Source organism: Mercurialis annua, linkage group LG3 (genome assembly GCF_937616625.2).
Source record: "Mercurialis annua linkage group LG3, ddMerAnnu1.2, whole genome shotgun sequence".
Classification (NCBI taxonomy): Eukaryota; Viridiplantae; Streptophyta; class Magnoliopsida; order Malpighiales; family Euphorbiaceae; genus Mercurialis; species Mercurialis annua.
The window spans coordinates 75,132,593-75,142,646 of NC_065572.1; the positions used below are offsets into that span (position 1 = coordinate 75,132,593).

Consider the following 10,054-nt stretch of genomic DNA (forward strand, 5'->3'; position numbering starts at 1 on the left):
ATTATATCATTAAAATTGTATTTCGGAATGAAAAAAGTTATTTTAAACTTTTTTAGTCAATTAGATCTCAAATTCTCTTAATACATGTCAAATAACTTCTAATATATGTACCTTAAACGCGTTATTTGTTTCACTCCGAAACATAAGTTTGGAAATCTAATTCTGAAGTTATCTATTTCACAATAATAATGTTATTAGTTTGATCTTGTCAATATATGGTTATTTGCAAATCAAGGATCCAAATTCAATAATCAATTCTCCTGCAAAAAGTACTTCAAAAATCAAAGACATTTATACCAACTCGTTTTGGCAGATCAAAGCCATGTGATTTGTAGAACGCTACTAAAGTCTTCATGCCCACTTGAGTAAATATTAAGTGCTGATTGATTGTAATAATTTCATTCCACCAAATTAGAAGTGGGATGTAAATTGATCTAATTTTTTTTTTATCATCGTGACTTGAAATTCTCCTATTTAAAAATACTCCCTCCGTCCCATTTGACATTTGACTTTACACATAGATTAAAAAAACATTAATTATTCTTATCTTTTCATATTTTTTCATATTTTGCCCCTATTAATGATAGTGGATTTTTCATAGAACTCTTTTAAGATAATTAAAATAAGGGTGAAATGGGGTATTCAATGGAAAAATATTCTAAAAATAGTAATCGGACTTTTTAAATGGGACATTCTAAAATGGCCTAATCACTCAAAAACCCCTCACCTTTAAACTTTTTTTCAATTCCACCCCGACGTTGAAAATTTGTCAATTTTACCCACTTTTGAATTTTCCGTTTTCAATTGTACCCCAATATTTTAATTTTTGTTAATTTTTTTACTTAAATGATGAAATCATTCAATTAATTAAGTCTAAACATGAAATTAAATTCTTTTTTATTCAAAAAAGTACAAATAAGTCCTTTATTTTTAAAAACTAACTAAAAACCATAACCAAATTAACACTAATTTAAATTCTTAATTAATTTAACTAAATTTAAATAAATTTTAAAAATATACAATCAATATATGCGAGACATGGAGAATGTTTTAAACAAATTTCCAAACGCAAAAGACGTTAATTTAATTTTTCAGGGTACAATTGAAACACAAAAATGCAAAATAGGGTAAAATTGACAAATTTTCAACGTCATGGTATGATTGAAAAGGGGCTAAAAGGTCGGGGTTTTTAAGACATTAGACCTTCTAAAATAGAATATGAAACTTTTTAAACGGGACGGAGGGAGTAATTAATAGCTATCCAAAGATTGAATTACAAATTGATTTTCATTGTTTTGGCTGAGAAGGAACATATAATTTTCATCATATCTTATGATTTACTTGTGTTTAAAATTTAAATTGCTTTGTGGAGTACAGCAATGTATAGAATTGATAGGCCACTCTTTTGTGCCTTGCTTTGCCATTTTCATAATTTATGCCTCCACAAACTTGCTATTGATTTTTATCCTTTTTTGAAATTAGATAATGACATTTGTGTTGATGATAATATAAATTACAGTATAAAACAAGTTACATATTCAAAACCAACATCAACTTTATAAATATTATAAATTGATCAATAAATTATTAAAATTAAATTAATTTAATTAGTTTTTTCATTGTGACTTAGTATAGTTGACTTTGATGGACATATCACTTTCTTCAGTACATTACCTTACATGGATATTGAGGCATTTTTTTGTTAAAATAGTTATAATCAATAGCATAATTAATATTCCAAATCGTTAAATAACAAAAAAAAACTAATTATGATCAAATTGTTAATTATTTTATTTAGATAAAATCCACGATTACAAGCCAAAACCCATTTAAGCTAACTGTCCTGATAAGGAAATGATAAAAATGATTGACAACATAAAACAAAAGGTTAGAAACTGAATTAAAACAAAATGAAGGATGAATTATAACAAATCAAGTATTTCATTCCAGCATACGTTTTGAACTCAATTGTACCATTTTAAAACTTGAGGATTAAAATATACATAAAGGTAAAACTGCACAGTTTTATGGTAATCAACCATACATACGACACCGTTTTAAAGTCGAACGGCTGATCTTCCCTTCATCGGGTCTTTCTGCTTTGTGTTTCACAATTTAACAAATAATTCTGTACCTTGATTAACATTAATCTCACATCTCTCGCGCTTGAGTTGGATCATCTGTTGGGAAACTAATTACCGTCATCGACACTGATTCTCAATCTATAAGGTACCGATTAGGTTTTTATTTGACACTCATAATTTTCTGTAATGTCCTCTTTTTTCAGCTCTTTTATGGTTTGAAATTCAAGTGTCTGTTACTTTTTTTTGAGTGATTAGTTCTAGTTAGGGCACGTCTCTGTAAAAGATGAGCTTCTTGCTACAATTTAAGTTCACATCTTGCCCAATTGAGTGTCAATTTTGGAATATAATTCAATAAAATTGTTTTGCTAGGGCAATAATTTGTTTTGTTTGAAATGCAGGATTGTGCCGACAGAGGCTACTTGAAACTGCCTGTTTGCTTGTAATTGTGTTGCTGTTATGGTAAATTCATCCTTCAAATAGTTTTATGTTTGTTAAATTGCTTACTTATATGTGTTTTGAGGCTCCAGTTAATCTTGAATAGCTTTTTAGTTTTTAATAATTTATTTAGTTGTTACTGTTGCTTACGGTGAAAGCAGCGATAACACATTCGCCATAGTTGTCGTCGTGATAGTATATGGTAGTTCTAGAGATGAAATTGTCTTTTACTACGAGGGACAGTGGTAAAAGCAAACGAATTAAATAATTGTACATAGTATTGCATTAAAACAAGTTGCCGATGTGAGAACTAGCTAAGTTTGTTTCGGCCATCAGGAAACTAATTTCGGCGGTTTTATAATTGGGGGACAATGTTTCATTCATCATGATGATGTATCATGTATGTTTCTTTTTGGTATTTGAGTGCAGGATTCTAATGTTTTCATTGATGAGAAGGCTGAAAGTAGGCTTTATGTTGGCAATCTTGACTTGAGAATAACAGAGTAAGGGAATATATTGAAGTCACACTCGTTGTTTCTTGAATTCATGTTCAACATTTACATTTGATACGAGGTTTTCTCATTTTACCTAGGGCTGCATTGATTAAGATGTTTTCTCCATATGGAAAGATTGTATCAGAGGACTACTTATGGCATACTCGTGGACCAAAACGTGGAGAGCCACGAGGATTTGCTTTCGTCCAGTTTAGTACCAAAGGGGTAAGTTGTCTGTGTAGTTTGTCTTTTAATGTATGCAAGTTCCTAAATTCCATGTTTAAAGTGAGCATGCAGGAAGCTAAGTTGGCCAAGGAGAAGATGCATGGGAGATTAGCTTGTGGCCGTCCTTTAGTTGTTCGCCTTGCCAGTGAGAAATACTTGGAGGAAGCGGCACAAAAGTCGTCAAGAGCAATAGGCGAAATAAACAAAACAGGCACTATTAATGGTGGAACTTCTGGGCAAACGAGCCGGAGTGCTAAGATAGCTGCAATAAAGAACAAATTGAGAACCTTGGAAGAAGATGCATCTAGTGGGAAGAAGCAGAAGCAAGCTGACAACTTCCCTCGTGACTATAGGGAAAGATAATTTAATGACCATTAGAAGTGTATTTTCAGGATATACGAAGCCTATTTTCAGGAATAGAATTGTGTTGTAATGTAACTTGTATGCAACTTATACAATCATTCTTGAGCTTGATTTTGGTGTTCTAGAGTATCATAAACAATTTAGGCTTTGGCCTCGTACAAAATTGGGTGGATTTGAGTTTTGTCAATGGCAAAAAAATTACACCAATGATGATAGCAACAGAATTTCCTTTTGTCTTTCAACTTCGTATAAAAGGTCAAATAGATTAACTTCGTTACTTTGGATAAAAATACCGGTAAAACGAGTCAAAATGCTTATTTATAAGGTTTTTGTCTAAAAATTACAAATGTTCCATTATTTGGTCCTTTTTGCAAATTCAAATGGCAAAATGAACCTTTCTTGAATGTTAGAAATTTCCAAATTTGCAGGTTGGAACAAATTCGAAAAACCACTTCTCCAAGCAGTCCCACTTCCAAATTGTAGCGGCAAATCAAAGCTACTCAGTTTGACTGGACATCAATGGCATCAAAGCTTCCATTTCTACACACAGCCAACTTTCCGGTACCGAAGCCAAACATTCAACGGCCACACATTTGTTCCCGCCAAAACGTGCTTCCCGTCTCACTAACCACTGCCGCACCAACACCTGATGATTCCTCATTGTCGTTTTCACTATCTAATAACAGAAATAATAAAACCCAAACTTTTTTATCTCCTCAATTACATCCTGAAGATCCCAGTCATCGGCGATCTTTAACCGTCAGATCCAATTTAAGTTTCCCTCTTATTTCTCCGACCGATCGATGGGGCACGTGGACCGCTCTCTTCGTCACCGGCGCTTTCGGTATCTGGTAAACTTTCCGTCAATTTCCTTTTCGGAATCTCTAATAACTTCAATTAGAAAACTGAATGTTTTTGAAATTGAGATTTTGAAGGTCTGAGAAGACCACGATTGGAAGCGCGTTGAGCGGTGCGTTAGTGAGCACGTTGATTGGACTCGCGGCTAGCAATTTGGGGATCATTTCTTGTGAATCTCCTGCATACGCTGTCGTTTTGGAGTTTCTGCTCCCATTGGCGGTCCCGCTGTTGCTGTTCAGAGCGGATTTGCGTCGTGTGATTAAGTCTACTGGGACACTTCTCTTGGCTTTCTTGCTAGGATCAGGTAGTCAAACTAAATTTATTATTATATACTGGCAGCAAACTACGAGGCCGTGGTTCAAATCTTCCCACAATCGTTCTCCCTCTCTGATTACTGGAAACAAAATATTATTGGAAACAAAATTGTTATTATGTATATAAAAAATAAGATAAAATTTATTTTTTAATAGTGTATATAATATTTGTTTTTATTATTCAACAGTTGCAACAACGGTTGGGACATTGGTGGCATATTGGATAGTTCCAATGCGATCACTTGGTCAGGATAGCTGGAAAATAGCAGCTGCTCTCATGGGCAGACATATTGGTGGAGGTAATTTTTGTTTCAAGATTTTAAAAGACTATCTCTGTCACATGAAGCTTACAGCTGATACTTATCTCTGTCACATTGTGTAGCTGTCAATTACGTCGCCATTGCTGACGCTCTTGGTGTATCTTCGTCAGTTTTAGCTTCTGGGCTAGCTGCTGATAATGTTATTTGCGCGATATATTTCACCACGTTGTTTGCATTGGCTTCTAAAATCCCTCCTGAGACTTCAACATCAATTAATGGTGAGCGAAATTTCACCTTCCTAAGTTGTTCAATTTTTATTCAGTTGCCTCATTTGATCAACATACATTAGAGTGCTTGATGCATCATGGAACAAACACTTGAACCTATGTTATCTTTTGTGGAGTTGGGATTAATGCATTGATTTACATGTTTGTTGTTGGATGGGCACCGGCAGATGATGGAACAGAGAGCACGTCTGGGTCTGGCAACAAACTTCCTGTTCTAGATCTTGCTACTTCACTTGCTGTGTCCTTGGCTATCTGCAAAGCTGGTTCTTTTGTAACAAAATATTTTGGGATTCAAGGTGGCATCCTGCCAGCTGTAACAGCCATTGTTGTTATTCTAGCAACTGCATTCCCAACCCAGTTTAATCGCCTTGCCCCTTCTGGCGAGGCCATGGCTTTGATTCTTATGCAGGTGAGCTGGATTTTTCACCATAACTCTGAGTTAAGTAAGTTGCCTTATATCACCCTGAAGGTCCTGAACTGATGCTCATTGGTTGTTTGGTGTGTAGGTATTTTTCACTGTGGTGGGTGCAAGTGGAAACATATGGAGTGTGATCAGTACAGCTCCCAGCATTTTTATGTTTGCTCTTATTCAGATTTCCGTTCATCTTGCCGTTATCCTGGGATTAGGAAAGCTACTCCGGTTTGACCTCAAGCTGTTGCTCATAGCATCGAATGCTAACGTTGGAGGCCCCACAACAGCGTGCGGAATGGCGACGGCTAAAGGATGGAATTCTATGGTTATTCCCGGTATTCTTGCTGGCATTTTCGGAATCGCCATTGCCACTTTTATTGGCATAGCATTTGGAGTCACCGTCTTGAAATTCATGTAATCTAATATTCTAGGTTAGACATCAACATCAAATAAAAGTTAAATAGTCTCTGCTTTATTTTATTGAGAGAATTAATTTTCAAATTTCACATAACAGACAAAAACTGTCATGCTGAAAATAATCATCGATTTCTCCCATGGCGTCCTTATTATCCCCAGGACTTCACTCTCCTCCTCCTTCCTCCCGGCCAATTACATTACGCCACCTGTTTCCTTATCCTTCCCGCCTCCAGCTTTCTTTAACCACCGCCATAAGCAAAACTAATTTGAAGCGACAAATAAAAGTCAATTCACAGCTGAGGTATCCAATAATTTCCCCAGACGACCACTGGGGCACGTGGACTGCTCTCTTTGCTACCGGAGCTTTTGGTATCTGGTAAATAATCAGCGATCCATTTATTTCATTAATGAGTAAGAATAAGAATATTGTACGCTTAAAATATATGTTTTGTTTAAATAATTCGAGGTCGGAGAAGAAGACTAAAATAGGGAGTATTGTGAGTGCGGCATTGGTGAGCACATTGGTTGGGCTTGCAGCGAGTAATACTGGAATAATTCCTTATGAAACGGCAGCGTATTCAGTTGTTTTGGAGTTTCTGTTACCGTTATCGGTTCCTTTGCTTTTATTCAGAGCTGATTTGCGTAATGTGTTTCGTTCCACTGGGACATTGCTTCTGGCTTTCTTGCTCGGTTCAGGTGCATTATTTACTTATTTAGAGCTGATTTATCTAGTTTTTCAGTTATTTTTACTGTGCTTAGTAATTTTACATGCTTCTCTTGACAGTTGCAACCGTTATTGGCACTACAGTTGCTTTTATGATGGTACCTATGCAATCACTTGGCCCAGATAATTGGAAAATTGCTGCTGCCCTTATGGGTAGTTATATTGGGGGATGTAAGTTGTATGGAATTTTATCTCATAGTTATAATGTTTCGCTGTGTCCGTTTCTAAGTGTCTCATTTTTCGTATCCGTGTCCGTGCTACATAGGCTGGGAGTTGGGACTAATGCATGTGGTAGATATTTTGTTTGTTTATATTATTTATGTTTGCGTTTCTTTCACCGAGTTCAGAAAGGGAATTAGAATTTTCATTGCTGTTTCAGCTGTTAATTATGTTGCCATTTCGGAAGCACTCGGTACATCTGCATCTGTGGTGGCTGCTGGTATCGCTGCAGACAATGTTATTTGCGCAATTTATTTTATGGCGTTATTTGCATTGGCCTCTAAAATTCCGCCTGAAGCCTCGGCATCTACTACTGGTATGTAATTCGAGGCTGTGAAAATGTCAGCATATTCATTTTGGTGGATGACAAATGAAAATGTTATTGTTCTTTCTGTTCTTCTGCTTGCAGAGCACAGCTATAACTATCATTCTCGGTAAGTTAGTAACTGACATGTGAAATTTTCACACTGATGTTCATAGACAAATGGCATTACGAAATGCACATAGTTTCCGCTAATAGAGCAACAGAACGTAACTTCTATTGAAGCCTCCAGAGCTCTTGACAGGTATTCCAGTAGAATTAGAATTGGAGTCAAATTTTACAAGAAACGTCTCTGTGCTTGATACAGCAACAGCACTTGCTATCTCTTTTACGATATGTAAGATTGCTACAAGTCTCGCACATTGCTTCGAGGTTCAAGGAGGCAGCATTCCAGCCGTAACAGCTATTGTTGTCGTTTTAGCAACTGCATTTCCAACACAATTTGGTCGTCTTGCTCCTGCTGGCAATATGATTGCGCTGGTTCTGATGCAGGTAATTTAATACTTCTGCCATATTTTATTATCTCGGACAGCTTCATTATATTTTACAATAGTTGAACTGCAGCTTGCTAGTTTTATAAACTGTGTGCTGTCCTCCAATGGTACTATGAGGTTTGTAAATCTCATGCTTCCCTTCGCTAATAGTATCCTTTTAAGTTTGAAGTACACTTCTATGGAAGCTTGTAGTCATTGTTCCCCAATTTGGAACTAATGTGAGGAATCTGAAAAATGGTGCTGCTTTGACAACAGGTATTTTTTGCTGTGTTGGGTGCTAGTGGAAGCATATGGAATGTCATGAAAACAGCACCTAGTATTTTCTTGTTTGCTCTAGTTCAAGTAACTGTGCATCTTGCAGTGATGCTTGGATTTGGAAAACTGTTACGTTTCGATTTGAAGTTATTACTTCTGGCATCAAATGCTAATATCGGTGGTCCTACAACAGCATGCGGAATGGCGACTGCGAAAGGATGGAACTCTTTGGTTGTCCCCGCGATTCTTGCAGGCATTTTTGGAATTTCTATTGCTACTTTTCTTGGAATTGCTTTCGGAATGATGTTCCTTCAATATTTGTAAACTTTATCAGCATCCGATCACTTTCAGTTGGTGATAAACTTTTTACTTGAGATAATTATAAATTATTGTTATAAATTTTCTCTTGATAACCTCATGGCCTGATATTTTTATTTATTAAACTATATTTCATTGGCTATTATACGTTACATCATTCGAATCTTACTACATGTCATGAGGCTAGCTCTTACCATCACCCACAATTTGTTATCGCTGTACTTCATTTTAGCCGAAAGTCAACTGTACTTCCATAAACGAAATACAAGTCAAAATGTACTAGCTAGCAACAATAGCCATAGGCACATGAGGCATCAGAATAAAAATGGAATGATCTGTTCCTTTTGTTAAGAACAAGATCTAATCTAGACTTAAGTGGCAATATGCTCCATAAACTTATAAGCAATGTGCAATTAACACATAAATTAACTTTGTGGGCAAATCAATATACGAATTTGGTGATTATGGGCAATTTACACTATTTTAACAATTTGCCCCCTCAATTTGTAAGTTAATTATTATTGGCAATTTGCCCCCTTAACTTGTAAGTAAATTTGTCAAAATTGGCAAATTGCCCATAATCACCAAGTTCGTGTACTGATTTGCCAACGAAATTAATTTATGTGTCAATTGCCCATTACTTACAAGTTGAAGGGGCAATTTGCCACTTAAATCATCTAATCTAAGTACACTGGCAACTGGAAAGGAAAAGAAAGACACTAAACTGATACAAATAGGGTTGCGAACCAAAACTGATCGAAAACCGAACTAAAAATGATCGGTTTGATTTACTTATTATAAACTTTTAAAAATTTAGGTTAGATTTGTTGTTTTTTCTCTTTTAAATCAAAATATCTAACTATCTATACGTAAAATATGTAGTTTTTTTTAAAAACAAACAATATTTTCTAAGTGGTTAAAATATGTGATAAATTCAAATTTAACCTAGATTTGATTTTTATTTTAGCGTATATCGGTATTTAAAAAAAAAATAAAGAAATAGCTGCTTTTATATTTTAGCACAATAAAAATCCGAACTAACATAATTTTACCTTTTTAATTTTTATTATCTTCAAAAATCGATTGGCCAAACTGAAATGAAATACCGAAAGCAAATCCCTATTTGTGGAGAATTTCTCCTATTTGTGTTATATACAATACCAAAGTCGGAACTACCCTTAGGCCAGGGTAAATTCCAACACTGGCTAGGATTAGAAATTTTTAAAATTAGAGATAGGATTTGTAGTAAATTCAGATTATAGGGAGATTCAGTCTGGATTGCTGGAAGGTCAGAAATAACTGAAAATGAAGTACGGATTAAAAAAATTCCAAATCCGCCACATAGGAATACACAAGAATATACCTTATATATTGAAAATATATACATATACATCATACAAACATCATTAATTCTTATCAAGTTTTTTTATATGATCAAAACAAATAATGATGTGTTCTTGCGTATCTGTAGTCGGTTATATTTATAGCAGTACTGCATTATTATTGCACTTCCTGTTAATAAAGTCTAGTGCGTAGTTTATGTTTTTTTGAGTCTTTGACATTCCATCTTCAT

At 35.1% G+C, this 10,054-nt stretch overlaps 3 protein-coding genes across 4 annotated transcripts; all 3 read left to right on the top strand.

Annotated features, from left to right (window-relative positions):
* The first annotated feature begins 2,075 nt into the window (after nt 1–2,075).
* LOC126673273 (uncharacterized) lies at nt 2,076–3,712 on the top strand. The gene is made up of 5 exons (XM_050367355.2): nt 2,076–2,229; nt 2,483–2,543; nt 2,949–3,022; nt 3,112–3,238; nt 3,311–3,712. The coding sequence occupies exons 2-5, from the start codon at nt 2,541–2,543 to the stop codon at nt 3,599–3,601; spliced, it is 495 nt and encodes a 164-aa protein (XP_050223312.1). The 5' UTR covers nt 2,076–2,229; nt 2,483–2,540; the 3' UTR covers nt 3,602–3,712.
* Nucleotides 3,713–3,959: 247 nt separating this feature from the next.
* On the top strand, nt 3,960–6,212 carry LOC126673271 (uncharacterized). Its single transcript, XM_050367352.2, has 6 exons — nt 3,960–4,452; nt 4,537–4,763; nt 4,962–5,072; nt 5,156–5,311; nt 5,488–5,729; nt 5,827–6,212. Exons 1-6 carry the CDS (start codon nt 4,121–4,123, stop codon nt 6,148–6,150), a joined length of 1,392 nt encoding a protein of 463 aa, XP_050223309.1. The 5' UTR covers nt 3,960–4,120; the 3' UTR covers nt 6,151–6,212.
* Nucleotides 6,213–6,245: 33 nt separating this feature from the next.
* Nucleotides 6,246–8,576, top strand: LOC126673272 (uncharacterized). Of its 2 annotated transcripts, none has more exons than XM_050367353.2 (6): nt 6,246–6,525; nt 6,616–6,845; nt 6,934–7,044; nt 7,253–7,408; nt 7,647–7,906; nt 8,164–8,576. In XM_050367353.2, the coding sequence occupies exons 1-6, from the start codon at nt 6,287–6,289 to the stop codon at nt 8,485–8,487; spliced, it is 1,320 nt and encodes a 439-aa protein (XP_050223310.1). In that variant the 5' UTR covers nt 6,246–6,286; the 3' UTR covers nt 8,488–8,576. The 2 variants fall into 2 exon arrangements, with proteins under 2 accessions (XP_050223310.1, XP_050223311.1); XM_050367354.2 differs by having other exon boundaries at nt 7,659–7,906.
* Nucleotides 8,577–10,054: the final 1,478 nt, after the last annotated feature.